Source organism: Salvelinus namaycush, chromosome 12 (assembly GCF_016432855.1).
Source record: "Salvelinus namaycush isolate Seneca chromosome 12, SaNama_1.0, whole genome shotgun sequence".
Classification (NCBI taxonomy): domain Eukaryota; kingdom Metazoa; phylum Chordata; class Actinopteri; order Salmoniformes; family Salmonidae; genus Salvelinus; species Salvelinus namaycush.
The window spans coordinates 2,369,939-2,392,301 of NC_052318.1; the positions used below are offsets into that span (position 1 = coordinate 2,369,939).

The following is a 22,363-nucleotide window of genomic DNA, read 5'->3' on the forward strand; positions in this document are numbered from 1 at the left end:
AACAAAATCATATTTTTTCTTACATCACATTCCCATTTATTTACACTGAACAGCATCATGATTCACATTCATGTATATAACTGGTTGATCCCTGAATGACAAAAAGAGGCAAGACAGACGTTGTAACCAACGGTTGTGTGCCAAGTCAGACTGTCTCAAATGAGGGCATTTGATTAATCTGGCCCGGGTAGGCGTGTTTTGTACAGGGTGATAGTTGATTGCATTGGTTTTGGAACCGGTTAAGGACATGGGAGTAATGAGTAGGATTCTGTGTTTTCACAATGCAAAAGTGATTGCTTTTGATAAAAACACTATCCGCCTTCCGAATGAAAACTAACATGACCGAACAGCGCAGATTACTGTTTGATTTGAGAAGGACACTCCTTCTCTTACTGCTTTTGATCGTTCACGTCACGAGCCATAGACCCTTGTCCTGCAGCTCAGCATAATCAAATCCACCCATTGACTGACAGATTGCTATAACATGTGGTTAGCGGATTGGTAAAATACCTACCCAGGCGTTTTAAGATCTGCCAGGCGTCAGCAACGTCTGAGCAGAGGGTCGCACAGGAATAGATGCGTTTACACAGGCACACCAATTCTGATCATTCTTCCACTTAAATCAGATCTTATTGATCATTTGACCAATTAGTGAGAAGAAAAAAAAAAAAATCAGAATTGAGCTGCTTGTGTAAACGCAGCCATTGATCCAGTTGGTTCTGGTATTTATGTGCTGTGGTCTTCATAGCGTTCTAGTCGTCACGCAGTCTGCTCCATACAGGTTGGTGTTAGACACCAAACGGAACAAAACAGAGGACTACCTGGACTCGTCAAATAAGAAATGCTTGTTTTCAGTTGCAAAGCGTTTAGAAAATGCTGTGTTATAATGTGCAGGGTTCTGCGCTAATGAATACGACCCAGGTGTGTCAGGGGTATGTAGCCAGGTAGCAGGGGTACCTGGACCAGGTGGGCAGCAGGCCCGTCTCATTGGCCAGCCTCCAGTACCTCTCCCTCAGGAGGAAGGCCCCAGCTTTGGGCTGCCTCTGCCGGCTGAAGATTCCCTTCCTGTTGCCCACCACACGGAGCACCGCTGCAGAGGAGAGAGAGAGATAAAGGTTCATTTCCCTGAGTGCTTGTTTCAGCCGTCAAAGTATAGAGAAAAACTATTGATCTGTACAGAATACAAGCAATTCTCATTTAACTAGGCAAGTCAGTTAAGAACAAATTCTTATTTACAATGACGACCTTGGAACAGTGGGTTAACTGCCTTGTTCAGGGGGCAGTACGACAGATTTTTACCTTGTCAGCTCAGAGATTCGATCTAGCAACCTTTCGGTTAATGGTCCAACACTAACCACTAGGCTACCTGCCGCCCCGGGAAGCAAACAGGGGAACTATCGACAAATTCAATGCCAAATTCCAGAGGTGTAGACTCACTTGAGTCACATGACTGGAGTAGTCTGACTGGAGCACACAGTGCCTTCAGAAAGTATTCACACCCCTTTGTCCATATTGTTGTGTTACAGCCTGCACTTAAAATGGATTCGACGTCACTGGCCCACACAAAACACACCATAATGTCAAAGCGGAATTATGTTTTATTTTTTTCTCTCAAAATTAAATTACAAATGAAAAGCTGACATATCTTGAGTCAATAAACTATTTAACCCCTTTGTAATTGCAAGCTGAAATAAGTAATAATTAACTTCTTTCATATAGGGGGCAGCATTTTCACTTTTGGATGAATTGCGTGCCCATAGTGAACTGCCTCCTACTCTGTCCCAGATGCTAATATATGCATATTATTATTACTATTGGATAGAAAACACTGAAGTTTCTAAAACTGTTTGAATGATGTCTGAGTATAACAGAACTCATATGGCAGGCAAAAACCTGAGAAAAAAATCAACCAGGAAGTGAGAATTCTGAGAGTGGTCAATGTTAAAGTCATTGCCTATTCAATTCCCTGTAAGATATGGATCTGTTTGCACTTCCTACGCCTTCCACTAGATATCAACAGTCTGTAGAACGTGGAATGAAGCCTCTGCTGTGATGTCGGACCGGATGGGAGGTGTTTCAGTCAGTGGTCTGGCAGAGTGCCAGTTCCTAGTCACGCGCTTTCCTCAAGTTATCGTCTTACGTTCCATTACTTATAGAGACTGAAAATAATGCTCCGGTTGGAACGTTATTGGATAGTTATGATAACAACATCCTGAAGATTGATTCTCTACTAAGTTTGACCAGTTTATTCGACTTGTAATATGACTAAGTTTTCGTCCGACGTTTGCCTGCATCTGCGCGAGCGTTTGGACACGTGTATTACGCATGCTAGCAAAAGTAGCTAATTGGACATTATCGAACAAAACAACGATTTATTGTGGAACTAGGATACCTGGCAGTGCATTCTGATGAAGATTATCAAAGGGAATATTTATGATGTAATTTCGTATTTCTGTTGACTCCAACATGGCGGAGAAATGTTAAATCTGAGCGCCGTCTCAGATTATTGCATGGTGTGCTTTTTATGTAAAGTTTTTTTTAAATCTGACACAGCGGTTGCATTAATAACAATTGTATCTTTCATCAAAGTTTATGATGAGTATTTCTGTTATGACGTGGCTCTCTGCAATTACTCCGGATATTTTGGAGGCATTTCTGAACATGGTGCCAATGTAAACCGAGATTTGTGGATATAAATATGCACATTATTGAACAAAACATAAATGTATTGTGTAACATGATGTCCTATGAGTCATCTGATGAAGATTATCAAAGGTTAGTGATTCATTTTCTCTATTTCTGCGACTACTATCTTTTGCTGGGAAAATGGCTGTTTTTCTGTGGCTATGTACTGAGCTAACATAATTGTTTGGTGTGCTTTCCCCGTAAATTCTTTTTGAAATCAGACATGTTGGCTGGATTCACAACATGTGTAACTTTAATTTGGTGTCTTTCATGTGTGATTTCATGAAAGATTTATTTTTATAGTAATATATTTTAATTTGGCGCGCTACATTTTTTCTGGATTTTGGCCAAGTGGGACGTTAGCGTCCCACCTATCCTAGAGAATTTAAGTAACATAATAAGTTGCATTGACTCATCTCTGTACCCCACAGATACAGATAATTGTAACGTCACTCAGTCGAGCAGTGAATAAAAAAAAAAAAAGATTTAACCAGAGACCAGGAAGTTTTTCCAACGCCTCGCAAAGGGGGGCACCTATTGGTAGATATTTTTTTTTAAATTTTTACATTGAATATCCCTTTGAGCATGGTGAAGTTATTAATTGCACTTTGGATGGTGTATCAATACATCCATTCACTACAAAGATACAGGTGTCCTTCCTAACTCAATTGCCGGAGAGGAAGGAAACCGCTCAGGAATGTCACCATGAGGCCGATGGTGACTTTAAAACAGTTAGAGTTTAATGGCTGTGATAGGAGTAAACTGAGGATGGATCAACAACATTGTAGTTACTCCACAATACTAACCTAATTGCCAGAGTGAAAAGGAAGCCTGTACAGAATACAAATATCCAGAACATGCATCCTGTTTGCAACAAGGCACTAAAGTAAAACTGCAAAAAAAAATGTGACAAAGCAATTCATTTTTCTGTCCTGAATACAGTTATGTATTTGGCGCATGTGACAAATACAATTTGATGTGACGCATTCTCAGTATGCGAAAAGAAAGTTTATAATAGTATTCAACATATGAAAAAATCCAGTATGGTTTAATAAAACGTCAAGATGTTCATTTCGGCTCTTCATCTAGTAGAATTCGATGCACACTTTTCCACAATGCATTGGAAGAGGTAGCCAAACAACAAAACTAGGCTACTTAAATTGGGAAGATGCCTTGAAGCTTCTGCCGTGGCATTCAAAATGTAGGCTAAGTAGTTTCATGAAGGTGGAAAAAGTACCCAACTGTCATACCTAAGTAAAGACAGCTTAATAGAAAATGACTCAAGTAAATGTGAAAGTCACCCAGTAAAATAATACTTGAGTAAAAGTCAAAGTATTTTGTTTTAAATATACTTATGTATCAAAAGTAAAAGTATAGATCATTTCAAATTGCTTATATTAAGCAAACCAGATGGCAGAGTACTCATGTTTTTCTTAAATTTACAGATAGCCAGGGGCACACTCCAACACACAGACATAATCTACAAACAAAGCATTTGTGTTTAGTGAGTCAGCCAGAGCAGAGGCAGTAGGGTACAGTAGATCAGGGATGCTCTCTTGATACGTGTGTAAATTGGACCATTCTCCTGTTCAGCTAAGCATTCAAAATGTAACAAGTACTTTTGGGTGTCAGGGAAAATGTATGGAGTAAAAAGTAATCAAAAATATAAATAGTAAAGTACAGATACCCCAAAAAATACTTTAGTAAAAATACTTTAAAGTACTACTTAAGTACTTTACACCACGGACCATACCAAACATATACTCATTTGAGTGTCCCGTACTGTTACATCTAGTCTACGAGACCAGGCTGTCCAAAGTGATAATGTGCAGACAGACCATGCTGTCCCATCTGATCCTGCAACCTCCACTGCATAGATGCAGGCCGTGTGACTCTGCTTGCTCTGGACTCCAGAGAACTGATATTGACTGCTAACATGAATGACTTTCAGCAACAACAAAATAATGCAGGTGTAAAACAATTTATTTCTGTATCTTAAGTTTTGAAAATGCATTGCCGTTTATGGCTGTAATGACAGGTTCCACTTGGGCAGCTTTGTGTTGCAAGCTTTGATCCACAGTTTCTCTTTCCGCAGGTCAAACAGTTTGAAAACCACTCAGCTAGCAAACAGATTGTTGATTTGCTGTACAGCTATTGGCTCGGGGTCCTGAACAAACATCAAATTGTGAGAGAGGATTTCCATAAATAAATATGCACCTCCCAAAAAATAGTTTTGTTTATCAAGAATATGAACTGTTTACTTTGCAAGCTCATAAGCAAATGGGACATCAACAATTACTAGCATAGGTCTACAGGTCTTTTAGTATGTCAAAATGGCTTGAAATTTATCACTTATGAAGCTTGCATTTGGAATTTGTTAAAATTCATTATTACATTTTCGGGACATAAAATATTAAAAGCTAGGGCCAGGACGATAACAGTATCGCAATGTTTTTTTCCGTGGCAAATATTAAAACACGAAGCAAACCGAAGTCTGACCTTTAAAAACCTGCTCTATGTATAATATTGTGTGCTATAGCTCGTAAAATAATTAAAATGTGACTCTGGATGACATGTTTGTTTCCAACATTAGGGCTGTTTTCCTTAAAGAAGAAGTGAAAATCGGCTTCGTGTTTCGATTCATATTTTATTTCGGGTTTTGTTTCCTTACCACGATACTAACGTGATTTTAATTTTAGAAATCTGTTCTGAAGTATTCCCACGCATGGTAGAGAGATGTGATCATATACAAAATGTAAGCAAGGTATGAAATTATTATATTTTAAATAAAAATGTTTGGACTTCTTGCGGTCAATTTAGAGTCTACAAATAATTAGTAATTATGTTCCGATCCCCTGACCATCCGCTCAAGAAAGAAATCGGCCCGCGGCTGAATAAAGTTGATGATTCCTGGTGTAAACCCTCCTTGTGCCACACCCATCCCTGCTGACTCAGAGCTTTAAATATAATTCACATCAATATCAGCACCTTTTCAAGAACCGGCCCACGACGACTAACTCCCACCGCCCCCCACGACTACTAACTCCCACCGCCCCCCCCCCCCCACGACTAACTCCCCCCCCCCGACTACTAACTCCCACCGCCCCCCCCCCCCCCCCCCCACGACTAACTCCCCCCCCCCGACTACTAACTCCCACCGCCCCCCCCACGACTAACTCCCACCGCCCCCCCCACGACTAACTCCCACCGCCCCCCCCCCCCCCCCACGACTAACTCCCACCGCCCCCCCCCCCCCCCACGACTAACTCCTACCGCCCCCACACGACTAACTCCTCGTACTACTGCCGTCTTTCCCCTTACTCTAGGCTCCATTCAATCCGTATGGTGGAAGTTCATCGCAATAATAAAGTCAATATTAGCTAAACAAGCAAAGGCATGACAACCAGCATGACAACCAGCTTCAATGGTAGGTTTTTACAAGAACGGTCGTCATAACGACACTTTCAATCTACTCCAGTCCTACAGGTTTTTAGGAATTCCTCCTTACTTTGTGCCGTCATGAAGTCCGCAAAGTTCCAGATGAGCTCTCCAATGACATACTCCTTCCTCTTCTGGTCAAACACATCGTGGTAGTTTTTTAACAATATTTTCTGGTATTCCTCAGTGAACATCATGGGAGGATCCTGCGGGGGGGGGAAAAAAAGACAACCTTTTATTTCCATTGATCACTCAAGCTCAACCACTTAACTTTCAATTCATAGATTTCAACCAGTGTTCAAGCCTGGGTAGGTGCTTGACAGAGGTCTTTGTTCAAGCCTGGGTAGGTGCTTGACAGAGGTCTTTGTTCAAGCCTGGGTAGGTGCTTGACAGAGGTCGTTGTTCAAGCACATTTGACAAAATGGTATCCAGACTATTGTTCGCCTTAAAGAGAGACCTTGCAATCTTAACAAGCACATGTGTTTGCTTTAGACAATACCTTATGTTATAAAAAAATAAATTAGTCTGTTTCTGTTCTGTAGAGAACATGACACGGAACGTAGAACATCAAAGTAGTTCTGGAACACTCACCGTGTGCAGTCCTGGAACCACATCGGCTCCGTATTCACTCTGGATGATGGGTTTCTGGTACTTCCCGTACCAGTTCTCAAACTGGGTGTTGAGCTGGAAGGGGATGACCTCCAGGTGACCCGGGTCACTGTACCAGGAGAAGTAACTGTTCACACAGATCACATCCACATAGGGAGCCTTGTGTGGGGGGGGGGGGGGGGGAGGAGCAGTGTTACGGTGTTCAACTACAACTTCATTGGTATTGAATTGCCATTGTAAATGTATGGAACGTTACGGTCATAATTAAAATGGCGCCTATGTATAGACGGTTTTCAACGTGAGAAGAAGAAATAGAACTACTGGTTCAGTGTTGCGGTCCTTGTTACGATATATATATATATATCTCTTCATTGGCATTGAATTGCCATAGTAATGTATGGAATGTTATGGTCATAACTGTGCTTAGTTTAGTCACTGATAAACTATGTCTGGTAAGTCTGAGTGGAACAGACATTCAGTAAAACATTCCTCTTATAGAGTTATCTGCAGCAGGGAGTCACTGTGGCTGCAGAGGCAGACCTCAGTGAGCCAGGATGATTGAATCAGGGCATAGGTATGCCTTAAAAAAAAAAAAAACTATATATTTTGGCAACAAGCACAGTCAAAGGCTCTTTTTCCAGTTAGTCATTCCTCGATTCCTCAGATCCTCTACTTTGAAAAACGTCTTGGAAGAGGTCCACAATTCCCCCTCTGACCTCATTCAATAAGTTTGGAGAAGGAGGAGAGGAATCAAGGACAAGCAAATTGAGAAAGCCATAGTTCGGTGAATAATCCTTCATAAACATAAGAGAAAAAGTGCCATCTCACCCCCTTGTCCCTGGCAAAGTTACTGGCGGTGATAAACGTGACCGGTCGAGTGACATCCAGAGATTTGGTATGAGCTATCAGTGTCCTGAAAAAGACAAACAAAAACATTTAAAGAGCAATGGTTTCCCTGTTCCAAGATGGGGTAGGGGGTCAGGATACAGATGGACTTAGTGAGGAAGGACCTGGAAGAAGAAAATGAGTCTGAAAGTCTGATACTGCGAGGTTGTCTTTGTTGACTATGATACAAACTCAGTATCACAGTTAGAGGTCGACCGATTAATCGGAATGGCCGATTTCAAGTTTTCATAATCAGTAATCGGCATTTGTGGACACCGATCATGCCCGATTACATTGCACTCCGAGGAGACTGCGTGGCAGGTTGACTACCTGTTATGCGAGTGCGGCAAGGAGCCAAGGTAAGGTGCTAGCTAGCATTAAACTTATAAAAAACAATCTTAACATAATCACTAGTTAACTACACATGGTTGATGATATTACTAGTTTATCTAGCTTGTCCTGCGTTGCATATAATCAATGTGGTGCCTGTTAATTTATCATTGAATCACAGCCTACTTCGCCAAACGGATGGTGATTTAACAGGCGAATTCACGGAAAAAAGCACTGTCATTGCACCAATGTACCTAACCATAAACATCAATGCCTTTCTTAAAATCAATACACAAGTATATATTTTTAAACCTGCATATTTAGTTACTATTGCCTGCTAACATGAATTTCTTTTAACTAGGGAAATTGTGTCACTTCCCTTGCGTTCTGTGCAACAGAGTCAGGGTATATGCAGCAGTTTGGGCCGTCTGGCTCGTTGCGAACTGTGTGTAGACAATTTCTTCCTAACAAAGACAGCCAACGTCGCCAAACGGGGGATGATTTAACAAAAGCGCATTTGCGAAAAAAATCAATCGTTGCACGAATGTACCTAACCATAAACATCAATGCCTTTCTTAAAATCAATACACAGAAGTATATATTTTTTTAAACCTGCATATTTAGTTAAGAAATTCATGTTAGCAGGCAATATTAAACTAGGGAAATTGTGTCACTTCTCTTGCGTTCATTGCACGCAGAGTCAGGGTATATGCAACAGTTTGGGCCGCCTGGCTCGTTGCGAACTAATTTGCCAGAATTTTACATAATTATGACATAACATTGAAGGTTGTGCAATGTAACAGTTATATTTAGACTTAGGGATGCCAACCATTAGATAAAATACAGAGCGGTTCTTTATTTCACTGAAAGAATAAACGTTTTGTTTCCTAAATGATAGTTTCCAGATTTGACCATATTAATGACCTAAGGCTCGTATTTGTGTGTTATTAAGTCTATGATTTGATAGAGCAGTCTGACTGAGCGGTGGTAGGCAGCAGCAGGCTCGTAAGCATTCATTAAAACAGCACTTTCCTGCATTTGCCAGCAGCTCTTCGCAATGCCTCAAGCCTATCAACTCCCGAGATTAGGCTGGCAATACTATAATGCCTATAAGAACATCCAATAGTCAAAGGTAAATAAAATACAAATGGTAGAGAGAGAAATAGTCCTATATTAACTACAACCTAAAACTTCTTACCTGGGAATATTGAAGACTCATGTTAAAAGGAACCACCAGCTTTCATATGTTCTCATGTTCTGAGCAAGGAACTTAAAACGTTAGCTTTCTTACATGGCACATATTGCACTTTTACTTTCTTCTCCAACACTTTGTTTTTGCATTATTTAAACCAAATTGAGCATGTTTCATTATATATTTAAGACTAAATTGATTTTATTGATGCATTATATTAAGTTAAAATAAGTGTTCATTCAGTATTGTTGTAATTGTCATCATTACAAATATATATATATAAAAATCGTCCGATTAATCGGTATCAGCTTTTTTTGGTTGTCCAATAAATCGGTATCGGCGTTGAAAAATCATAATCGGTCGACCTCTACTCACAGTATCAGACTATGATACAAACTCAGTCTCACAGTATCAGACTATTGACTATGATACATAGTCAAGTATTGTAACGTCAAGAAACTTCATGGAGGAAATTCCTGCTGTTTGCTTGTCGGTCTGTCACGTTGATATTTATAGTTAGGTACATTGGTGCAACGACACTTTGCGAATGCGCTTGTTAAATCACCACCCGTTTGGCGAAGTAGGCTGTGATCCAATGATAAAGGACACCTACAACTGCTCTGTGAATGGCAGGGTTCACTAGTACTCGGACTGCATTCCACATGACAGCAATCCATTCTACCAGGACATGCTCAGACGCACCCATACACTTCTCTCCCATCTGATGAATAAGCATGCAAAGTACACACCCACTCACATACGTGGGTTTTACAGATGTAAAGTAAATACCAAAGCTGCTTGAAATACCTTGGAAATTGTAGCCTTCAAGGTCTTGCCCGGTCCCCTCCCCCCCTCAAGCAGTACTGAGTAATCCTCCCCAATAAGAACACAGCCTACAATCTTTGGGGCGGCAGGTAGTCTAGTGGTTAGAGCGTTGGACTAGTAACCGAAAGGTTGCAAGATCATATTCCCCAGGCTGACAAGGTAAAAACCTGTCACTCTGACTCTGAACAAGGCAGTGTTCCAAGGCACTCCCAGGCCATCATTGAAAATAAGAATTTGTTCTTAACTGGCTTGCCTAGTTAAAGGTCAATCTCTGTTATGCTGTTTCTCTTCCTCTATGACGTAATGCTAGGTAGTCCTCCAATAAAAACAAAACCTACAATCTGTTATGCTGTTTCCCCTTCCTCTATGACGTAATGCTAGGTAGTCCTCCAATAAAAACAAAACCTACAATCTGTTATGCTGTTTCCCCTTCCTCTATGACGTAATGCTAGGTAGTCCTCCAATAAAAACACCTACAATCTGTTATGCTGTTTCTCTTCCTCTATGACGTCACCGTTACAGTTTTTGCCGATTGTCTAATTCACTTTCAGTGTGTAAACAAAAGCATCAAAACTTCTGTAACCATGCCTTAAAAACAAGTCACCAAAAGTACAAACATTTTCTGTTTTGCACTTTGGTTTGCAATTCTGCAACACACTACTTCTTACATTAGACACTTCGTTCAAGAATTAAATCTTGCAATCATTGGGAAAACACTTGTATTCAAAATGCAAAACATACCTGAAATTGGCAACACCCACACAAACACTTCTACAGTATTTGAACACCAATTAGTCTGAGCCTTACCATTACAAATAAACCTCAGGTAAGCTCACCTCTTGAGTCAGAGAGTCCAGCCCAACCTGATTCGCTACACGGTAGCATCCATAATACAGACATTTAGACTGGAGAACAGGTATGTGTTCAACGTTCTACACTAGACTGTACCTATTGAATTGTTCCCCATCATTCTGCATCACAGTACAATACAATGTAGTCCTACAATATTAGGTCTACGCTCCTCAGTGAACAAAACAAAATAGGTATAGTACTGTGAAGTACATTGTAATACAGTTGTGATGTTACTGTGTACAGTCTGTAAAGAAGAACCAAGCCAATGACATCATATTCTTGCATTTTTCTACAGAACTCCCAGACGACCTCCTGAGGGTGGAAGGAAACGTCTGTTTCACCAGGAACTGGCCGTTGTCAATCTAGTGTTGGCAAACACCACCATCATACATCAACTACCAGAGCAAATCAGTGCAGATCACACAGCATCCCATAATAATCAACCGTGTCAGTATGTTGACCCTCTGCCACATCTTGCGTCAACGCCAACTTACAATGAAGCAGCTGTACAGGGTTCTATTTGAGGGGAACAGCGTTAAGAGTCAAAGATCTTCGCTATGACGACGTGCACTATGTAAGTGTCACCGTACTACACTGTAATGGCAGTAGATTGTGTCCTACTGGCACTGCATAGATACATTCAGACTAAACAGTATGTGACCTAGGCAGGGGGGAGCGGGGGGGTGTTGTCTGTGGGGGCACCTGCCTTGCAGCTTGTAGTTTTGACTGAATGCGTCTGACCCCAATGCTATAGGATAAAGAGCCGTTGTGAATGTCCCTGGGCAGCGTGGGGGGAAATATCACCTTGTGTGACACCATTAGTCTGCAAGGAGTTCTCCATCACGATGCCACCCTGGGTCCCTACAATACTGCAACACATCATCATATGTCTGGATGCACTACATAATGCAGCTGTACAGGACGGACCGAAGCAGCCTGGTTTGTTGTCAACTGGGATAATGTTAGTTTCCACCGGGCTGCTCTGGTCAGGTTCACCAACCACAATAACGTCACAGTTGTATACTTGCCCCCTTACTCCCCATTTATCAATCCGATTGAAGAAATTATTTTCGTCTTGGCGTTTGGAAAGTGTATGACCGCCAACCACATGCCCGCCTGCCTCTTCTGCAAGCAATGGAAGAGGCATGCGGAGACATTGCGGTGGGGTCAGTCCAGGGTTGGATACGGCACACGAGGAGATTATTTTCCCCGTTGCCTAGCCAGGGATGACATGGATGAGGTGATATTGACAGAGCCTAACAGAAGACAGGATCCATCAACTACTATTTTTTTTTTTATATATATATTTTTTTAAATCATTGCACTGTAATTCATTTTGTTTCCATGAGTTTACAGTAACATATTGATTACTGTAATTCTACCTTTGTTTTTTTGTTGTTGTATAAACCTGCAATGGCAAAAAAAAAATGAGCTGTACATATTTTTTCTGAAGCCTTTCTATGTTTGTGTTCATTGAAATGTGAGTAGATGTACTGCACTGGAGCAATCTTTCACAGAAGCCTGTATGAGAAGGTTTACAAAGTACTAAAGACAGCAGTGTTTTCCATAAAGTACATCAGTGTGTTGTTGCTGCTATGAAAGAGTCATTCAAAATTGGTGCATGTGTATTATTTTGTTGCAAAAATGCCGTTTTGAAAAAGGATTGTTTTAATTGCAGAGTTTCATTTTGACAGACGTGTGTTTTGACATAGAAGTGTTGTCTTATTTGGCTTGTGTAGTTCTGACACAATGAGCCAAATTCTGCATAAGTGTGTAAGCAACCGCAACAAACTAATACTCCCTTTCCTCTATGAGGTCACCATTACTGCTCCGTTTCCTTTCCTCTATGAGGTCACCATTACTGCTCCGTTTCCTTTCCTCTATGAGGTCACCATTACTGCTCCATTTCCCTTCCTTTATGACATCACCAATAACGTGTTAATGTGAGAAGAGGAAGTTAAAAACAGACAATCTGTTCACTACAACATCATAATGTCAATGTGCATTTTAAAATAACAAGGACCCACATTCACGGGAAGTGAATGAATGCTAAACGTTCTCTTACTTGAAATATAATCCGGCAGGGGGCATCTCAGCGGCCGGCTCATTGGCTACAGACCACATGACCACGGAGGCGTGATTCTTGTCCCTTCTCACCAGTTCGTCCATGACCGCCAGGTGATGAGACAGGGAGGCGTTCCCAAAACTACGGCTGGGGGACGAGAGAGAGGACAGGGTTAATGGCTGTCCCGGAGACACAGAAGACCTGACGCTAGATTCTATCCATGATGTAAAGCCTGAGCATTGATATTATATATTGCTCTGTTTTATGTGGTATATAAACTTAACAACCGTCCATTAACAACTGAGGAGTTAATGGTAAAGACATGCACGCAAGCTTAAAAAAAAAAAAAGTGTTTTTAAAAATGTCTGGCATGCAGTTCCGTGTGAAAAACACCTGAAGTTCTCTTCAAAAATGTTACACCAGGGGTGTATTCATTACAGAACGTTTACAAACCAACTGAAAGCAAACAGAGGCAAAACAAGCGTTTTTAAAACTGGACAAATTCAGGTATGCCCCTCCCCGTATCGTTCCATTTGCTTCCGTTTAAGAAATGTTTTTCTAAATAAATCGTCTGAATGAATATATCCCTGGGGAACGTGTAACTTTTGACCCTTTAGAGGTCACAGAAACTGTCAACATGGCAATGCGCAACAAAACAAAAAAAAAATTGAAGGTAATCCGCCTAAATGATTACCGCCCGTAGCACTCACGTCAGTAGCCAAGACGTGCTTTGAAAGGCTGGTCATGGCTCACATCAGCACCATCATGCTGGAAACCTTACACCCACTGCAATCCGCATACCGCCACAACAGATCCACATATGACGCAATGTCTATTGTACTCCACACCGCCCTTTCACACCCGAACAAAAGGAACACCTATGTGAGAATGCTGTTCATTGACTACAGCTCAGCGTTCAACACCATAGTGCCAATGAAGCTCGTCACTAAGCTAAGGACTCTGGGACTAAACACCTCCCTCTGCAACTGGATCCTGGACTTCACCCACAACTGCGTGGCCAAGCACGACTCCAACACCATCCTTACGTTTGCTGACAACACAAGTAGTAAGCCTGATCACCGTCAACAATGAGACCTGGTCGTGTGGTGCCAGGACAACAGCCGTTCCCTCAATGTGAGCAAGACAAAGGAGCTGATCGTGGACTACAGGAAAACATTAACGTCGACGGGGCTGTAGTGGAGCGGGTCAAGAGTTTCAAGTTCCTTGGTGTCCACATCAAACTATCATGGTCCAAACACACCAAGACAGTTGTGAAGAGGCCACGACAACACTTTTCCCCCCTCAGGAGACTGAAAAGATGTCGCATGGGTCCCCAGATCCTCAAAAAGTTCTACAGCTGCACCATCGAGAGCATCCTGACTGGTTGCATCACGCTTGGTATGGAAACTGCTCAGCATCTGACCGTAAGGCGTTACAGAAGGTAGTGCGTACGGCCCAGTACATCACTGGGGCCAAGCTTCCTGCCATCCAGGACCTCTATACCAGGCGGTGTCAGAGGAAGTCCCAGTTACCCAAGTCATACACTGTTCTCTCTGCTACCGCACGGCAATCGGTACCGGAGCGCCAAGTCTAGGACCAAAAGGCACCTGAACAACCAAGCCATAAGAATGCTGAACAATTAATCTAATGGACACCCGCTCCTTTGTTTTTACACTGCTGCTACTCGCTGTTTATTATCTATGCATAGTCACTTTATAAATTACCAGGACTAATCCCGCACATAGCCTCGTTATTGTTATGTAATTTTATTGATACGTAGATTTTTTTACTTTAGTTTATTTTGTAAATATTTTCTTAACTCTTTCTTGAACTGCATCGTTGGTTAAGGGCTTGTAAGTAAGCATTTCACAGTAAGGTCTACACCGGTTGTATTCGGCGCATGTGACAAATACAATATAACTTACATGTCTTTGATGCCCACCCCGGGACACTCGTCAATGACCACAATGCCATGGCGGTCTGCCATCTGCAGGATCTCCTCAGCGTACGGGTAGTGACTGGTCCTGAACGAGTTGGCCCCTAGCCACTTCAACAGGTTAAAATCCTTCACAATCAGGGGCCAGTCCAGGCCCTTCCCTCTGATCTGACACAGACACAGAAAGCAGGGGGAAACAGTTAGAGACCCATTTAATAGACTTAAGAGACCTAATTCCATTGACCCTTTAAAATAATTCCAAAACGCATGACAGAACTGAAATTAGTTTGTTAAAAACCACAGAAACCGATAACTTCTAAATCAGCGTCAACATTCATTACTTCTATATCTTTGCAAATATGGAACGCAACTAAACACCTGCAGGACGGACACCAGTTGTACACGCAAGACAAGTGTTTTGCTGTCCTCTAGTGGTACTACTCGGTACTCACATCAGCATCCTCATGTTTGTTGACTCCGTGGAAATAGAAGGGTTTGTTGTTGATGAGGAACTGTGTGTTGGTGACCTGTACAGTGCGGATTCCCACGGGCAGAGCATAAACATCCTCGCAGACAGAACCCTCGATAGCTGTCGTCATGTGAACCTGGAAACAATTGAGATGAGGTGGAATGTTCAGAATGTAGCAGATAGAAATGGAAAGAGTAGAGCTGACAATAACAAATCTGCTCAACAGATAGAAATAAACAGCCTAGAAAATATGATTCTGAACATTCTATAACGTTGCATTAGATTCTGTAATGAACAGGCTCTAGCCAGGAGGATTGTTCCAGTCAGTCTTTCCATTAACACAGGAAGTAGGGACGGTGTGATGCTGAGTTGTCAAACTAAGGCGATGTTCATGGTAGCGTTGACTCATCACACGGAAAAGGGTAATACACGAGAACAAACCAGTTAATATTTAGCAAGTGCTTTTATTTCTCTAAATAACGTACACTGAACAAAAATATAAAAACGCAACAATTTCAATGATTTCATAAGGAAATCCGTCAATTTAAATAAATTCATTAGGCCCTAATCTATGGATTTCACATGATGGGCAAGGGGGGCAGCCATTGGGTGGGCCTGAGAGGGCATAGGCCCACCTACTGGGGAGCCGGGCCCAGCCAATCAGAATACGTTTTCCCCACAAAAGGGCTTTATTACAGACTGAAATACTCAGTTTCATCAGCTGTCCGGGTGGCAGGTCTCAGACGATCCCGCAGGTGAAGAAGCCGGATGTGGAGGTCCTGGGCTGGCGTGGTTACGTGGTCTGCGGTTGTGAGGCCGGTTGGACATACTGCCAAATTCTCTAAAAGAACGATGGTGGCGGCTTATGGTAGAGAGAAATTAACATTCTCTGGCAACAGCTCAGGTGGACATTCCTGCAGTCAGCATGCCAATTGCACACTTTCTCAAGACATCTGTGGCATTGTGTTGTGTGTCAAAACTACACATTTTAGAGTGACCTTTAATTGTCCACAGCACAAGGTGCACCTGTGTAATGATCATGCTGTTTAATCAGCTTCTTGATATTCCACACCTGTCAGGTGGATGGATTATCTTCACTAATAGGGAAGTAAACAAATTTGTGCACAACATTTGAGAAATAATATTTTTGTAGGTCTGGAAAATTTCTGGGATCTTTTAATTCAGCTCATGAAACATGGGACCAACACTTTACATGTTGTGTTTATATTTTTGTTCAGTATAATTAAAATGTCATGTAGTTCATACATTTGATAAAAAGTTAAATTAAAAACCAAACACTAAAAAGGAACAGACAGTGGATCATCTAAGCCTAGCAACTAGGAACATAACCCAACTTACCTCCATAGAATACAGATAACCTGGGCTCTCATGCATTAGATACGGCCACCACAGGCTGACGTCCGTCACGTTGAGGACCCCAGACGGTCCAGTGGAGGAGGCCACAGAGTGGCCATCTTTGTCCGAGAGGGTCACCTTCAGCGTGGAATTGGGACTGCCCAGCACGGACACCTGGTAACTGATGAGCCCTACACCAAAAGGGCAGAACAGGAGAGACTAACACCTTAGTACACTTGTGCCATTTTTCACACTATTCCATAGATACTGGAATCATGCAGAAAAGGACAATGTGAAAAGGAACTAGCCAAGTCAGCACAGTGTGGTTTTGGTCGGCACGATAGTGTAAACAGGGTATGGATAAACTGGGGAATGAAAAGACCTAAACTACCACTCGAGCAAAGTGGATGAGAATCTGTTGTTGTTGTTGCACTCACCAATGTTGTCAGCAAAGTTGGTCAGCACTGTGATGTCATCAACGTACGCCTTAGGAGTGGTATACAGTAGAACAGGACGATGCAAACCAGCATAGTTGAAGAAGTCAAAGTTTGTGTTTTGTACAACATAGTTGGCAGGATACCTGTAGACAATATATAGACAACATAGTCAGCAGGATACCTGTAGACAATATATAGACACAATATAGTCAGCAGGATACCTGTAGACAATATATAGACACAACAGTCAGCAGGATACCTGTAGACCACAGGTGTCAAACTCATTCCACGGGGGGCCGAGTGTCTGCGGGTTTTCGCTCCTCCCTTATACTTGATTGATGAATTAACATCACTAATTAGTTAGGAACTCCCCACACCTGGTTGTCTAGGGCTTTATTGAAAGGAAAAACCAAAAACCTGCAGACACTAGGCCCTCCGTGGAATGAGTTTGACACCCCTGCTGTAGACTATATATAGATTTACATTTGTATTCCGAAACATTTTTTTTATTGTTTATACCCCCCCTCAAAACCATCAGGAAATGCTTACTTAGCCTCAACCGTTCTAGGTTTGATCTCCAGAACATCTAAAATGAGTGTCTGACAATGTGAGATTCCTCCTAATTAAAATTTTATGCAAAAAAAAAAAAAAAACATTTAAATATATTTTACATTGAAATGAAGTCAAATGTGGTGGGGTCATCAGTTCACCTGGTGGGGTCGTCTATATGTTGAATGGTTCCTGGGGGCAACGTCTCGAGTGTCAGGGTGTTGTTCACAGCTATGGTGATCCTACAGGCCACACCTGGGGCCTTACGGAGGACATCACCCAGCTCAGTCTCGAAGGGAAGATGGCCGCCCTCGTGCTCTGTCATTTTGATTCCATTCACCCACTGGCAGGGAATGGGGAAAAAAAAGTGAGAAATATAGGACTGTTATTTCTATGAGTGACACAGTTGAAGTCGGAAGTTTACATACACATTAGCCAAATACATTTAAACTCAGTTTCACAATTCCTGACATTTAATCCTAGTAAAAATTCCCTGTCGTAGGTCAGTGAGGATCGCCACTTTATTTTAAGAATGTGACATGTCAGAATAATAGTGGAGAAAATGATTTCTTTCAGCTTTTATTTCTTTCATCACAGTCCCAGTGGGTCAGAAGTTTACATACACTCAAATAGTATTCTGTAGCATTGCCTTTAAATTGTTTAACTTTGGTCAAACGTTTCAGGTAGCCTTCCACAAGCTTTCCACAATGAGTTGGGTGAATTTTGGCCCATTCTTCCTGACAGAGCTGGTGTAACTGAGTCAGGTTTGTAGGCCTCCTTGCACGCACACGCTTTTTCAGTTCTGCCCACACATTTTCTATAGGATTGAGGTCAGGGCTTTGTGATGGCCACTCCAATACCTTGACTTTGTTGTCCTTAAGCCATTTTGCCACAACTTTGGAAGTATGCTTGGGGTCATTGTCCATTAAGAAGACCCATTTGCAACCAAGCTTTAACTTCCTGACTGATGTCTTGAGAAGTTGCTTCAAAATATCCACATAATTTTCCTCCCTCATGTGCCATCTATTTTGTGAAGTGCACCAGTCCCTCATGCAGCAAAGCACCCCCACAACATGATGCTGCCACCCCTGTGCTTCACGGTTAGGATGGTGTTCTTCGGCTTGCAAGCCTCCCCCCTTTTTCCTCCAAACATAACGATGGTCATTATGGCCAAACAGTTCTATTTTTGTTTCATCAGACCAGAGGACATTTCTCTAAAAAGTACAATCTTTGTACCCATGTGCAGTTACAAATCGAAGTCAGTTTTTTTTTTTTTTTTTTTTTAATGGTGGTTTTGGAGCAGTGGCTTCTTCCTTGCTGAGCGGCCTTTCAGGTTATGTCGATATAGGACTCTATTACCTGTGGATATAGATACTTTTGTACCGGTTTCCTCCAGCATCTTCACAAGGTCCTTTGCTGTTGTTCTGGGATTGATTTGCACTTTTCGCACCAAAGTACGTTCATCTCTAGGAGACAGAACACATCTCCTTCCTTCCCTCCAATTGACTCAAATTATGTCAATTAGCCTATCAGAAGCTTCTAAAGCCATGACATCATTTTCTGGAATTTTCAAAGCTGTTTAAAGGCACAGTCAACTTAGTTTATGTAAACTTCAGACCCACTGGAATTGTGAAACAGTGAATTATATGTGAAATAATCTGTCTGTAAACAATTGTTGGAAAAATGACTTGTGGCATGCACAAAGTAGATGTCTTAACCGACTTCCCAAAACTATAGTTTCTTAACAAGAAATTTGTGGAGTGGTTGAAAAACAAGTTAATGACTCCAACCTAAGTGTATGTAAACTTCTGACTTTTATCTATCCACACACACACACGGAGGGATGTACATTGCAGATGAACTCACGTAAGAGGCTGTGGAGTTACAGCTTTCACACAAGTGATACAGAATGTCACCTGGAGCTGAAAACAAGTGGTAGAAGATTTATGAAATACTCACGACCACTGAGTAGTAGTGTGCACTCCCGACCCTTAGCACGACTCTGGTTCCCTCATCAGACACCCATCGTGAGGGTACCAACACCTCTCTCTCATACCACACCCAGCCAATGAAATCCCTCAGCCCTGGATCCTGGGTGATGTCGTTGTAGCTGGCAGGCACTGGCATGTCAATCACTGGACCGGTCTAGACAAACGGATAGAAAGAGAGAGAGAGAAAAAGAGAAGAGGGAAGAATGAATAAGAACAAATGTTTACACTCATTTTGACTTGAATTATTATCAAGACAGTTTACACAAAGTATTAGCTGAAATACATGCAAAGACTTGGCGAAACAAACAGTTCTAGTTGGTTTGAAGTTAACAGACTACCGATAAACTGTTTGTTCTGCAGACTAGCCTATCAATGTTCACCAAATAGACCACGCATTAAAAGTTAATGGCAGATAACTATTCTGAACAAACAGGACTAGTAGTCCACATGCTTTTGGCGACGATTTTATGACACAATATCTACGTTACAAAGTTAATATGGTTTATTAAACAATGGATGTTCTCTGTTTACCTCTGCAAGGCGACTTTTGTACCATGCCTGTTCAAAGCCCAAGTTCCTGTTGTGGGAGACGTCGGCTCTGAAGTCCCACAGCCCATTCAGCTCTTTGATCTCCCGCGACGACGACTCTCGGGGGAAGAGCATTCCACGGTCCTGAAAATGAGCGACATCCCATACTGCAGATAGGAACACTAAATAGTTTACTAGCCTTCCAAAAGGCTCCATTTTCACAGTTCACACATTAGCTAACAACAAACGTATTTGGCTTGCAGAAGTTAGTCACATGACCACCTTTAAAGTAAATCTTCTTCTTCTGTGGGTTTTATGGCGGACTACAACCCATAAAGGTGTATTGCCGCCACCAACTGGATGGTTTGAAAAAAATCAAAAATAAATCCATAAGTAATAGTGAAACACCCCAATAAAAATAGTACATTGCCAAAACTAACAAAACTCCCACTTCCTTCCTTCTTTTAATTCTCCATATCTCCCTTCTCAGGCTTGAGGACCTGAGAGGGGTGGTACGGCTTGTGCCAATATTCCATGTAACTCCTTCGCTGAGAAATCTTTCAGCCTTGGGAACCGCTCTGCCGCATCCACTATGTTTTCTATCTTCCTGGACCTTCTCTCCACCTTGGCAGTGCCATTAATTACCACAGCTATAAAGGCCACAAAATCCACCTCCTTAACCTTTAAAATGCCAGGATCCTGCTGGTGAAAGGCAACCCCTGCATCCTGCAGTGTAGGCCTATCCACCACCATGAACTCTTCTGATGCACCATTCAAACTCCCAACCCTTTTCACAGCTGCTGCTTATGAAATGTTCTGTACAGCCCTGACTTTGTCCAAATTATCTTTCATCATTGCGGGGCATTCGAAAGAGGTGGCTTCATGGTTCCCACCGCAATGGCAACGTGTCACATGTTCATCACTTTTACAACACATAATATGACCTTTTTCCACATCTCGGCTTCTCCCTTCTGCAAACGCTTGCTACATGACCAAAAGATTTGCAATGATCCCACTGCATTGGTCTTGGGATAAAAGCTCTGACTCTGTATATCCTAACTGCACTTCTTTTATCTTCATTTAACTAGGCAAGTCAGGAAAGAACAAATTACTATTTTCAATGATGGCCTAGGAACAGGGGGTTAACTGCCTTGTTCAGAAGCAGAACGACAGATTTTTACCTTGTCAGCTCAGGGATTCAAGCTTGCAACCTTTCGGTTACTAGTCCAACACTATAACCACTAGGTTACTTGCCGCCTACTTGAGTAGGGAGAGACTACATATAAAAAATAAAAAAAGAACAGAAACTCTTCACTGTTTCTTCATTCACCACTGGTTCCTAGGAGACACGACACTTCAAACGTATCAAATCGGGTGAGACGCAACACACTTTCTTCTATTCCTCAGAAGCACAAAAAAAATCTAAACAAGCCCCGCCTCTAGTGATCCTCACAGCCTTCACTCTTCCCAGAACTCTCTCCACCAGTTTGGATATCTCAAATGGATTGGTCATTTATTTCCCATTGTATTTTTCTATGCATTAATGCACAGGAAGAAGAATGTTTTTGTAAAATTCCTATGCACCAACAAAAATGTAATGCTTAGCTCTGACCACTAGGCGGAGCCTAACACAGGAGATGTCATGCTTTTTTCATAAAGAGCAAGAAATGTATGTATGCAAAAACCGTGCAAACCTCTCCAAGCAGAAAGGTGTATATTAATGATTTGTGCCTGCGGTTCACTGCCATTGGTTGGGATTGGAAACATCATGGATCTGATTTCACTAAACTTAATGAGTGTAGGCTACTCTAACGTAAACAACCTGAACCATGGCCCAACAACTTAATTTGGATGAACCCCAGATAATTCATGTAACTATCTAGACCAGGGTTACTCGGTACTATTTGAGAAGGTCCGGACACACATTTCCTAGGTGGCAAATGTCTGGATAGATATGGTCATTTATTGGCGTAGTCGCGACTCATGCGAGCCCAAACTGTCCACACCCTTCTTGTTGATGTAGAGAAAATGTAGCAATTTTAAATCAAATTTTCCTAAATTCTACACATTTTGCATGAGACAGAGATGTTGTTTGCTGTTTTAAAGCTCATTGTCCATGTCTTGTGTGATACCAGGGGCGAATATGATACCAACCAAACCCCCCCCCCCCCAGCCAAATTAAAAAACAAATATATATTGTAGTCTCGACTTTGTTT

The 22,363-nt window shown here is 41.8% G+C and overlaps 1 protein-coding gene across 1 annotated transcript; it reads right to left on the bottom strand.

Moving 5' to 3' along the window:
- Nucleotides 1-7: 7 nt before the first annotated feature.
- LOC120056817 (beta-glucuronidase-like) lies at nucleotides 8-20,441 on the bottom strand. The gene is made up of 12 exons (XM_039005037.1): nucleotides 20,151-20,441; nucleotides 19,588-19,773; nucleotides 17,790-17,971; nucleotides 17,080-17,222; nucleotides 16,646-16,833; nucleotides 15,270-15,422; nucleotides 14,807-14,985; nucleotides 12,882-13,028; nucleotides 7,561-7,645; nucleotides 6,715-6,891; nucleotides 6,194-6,329; nucleotides 8-1,090 (listed from the first exon to the last, which is right to left on the bottom strand). Exons 1-12 carry the CDS (start codon nucleotides 20,361-20,363, stop codon nucleotides 927-929), a joined length of 1,953 nt encoding a protein of 650 aa, XP_038860965.1. The 5' UTR covers nucleotides 20,364-20,441; the 3' UTR covers nucleotides 8-926.
- Between the last annotated feature and the right edge of the window lie 1,922 nt (nucleotides 20,442-22,363).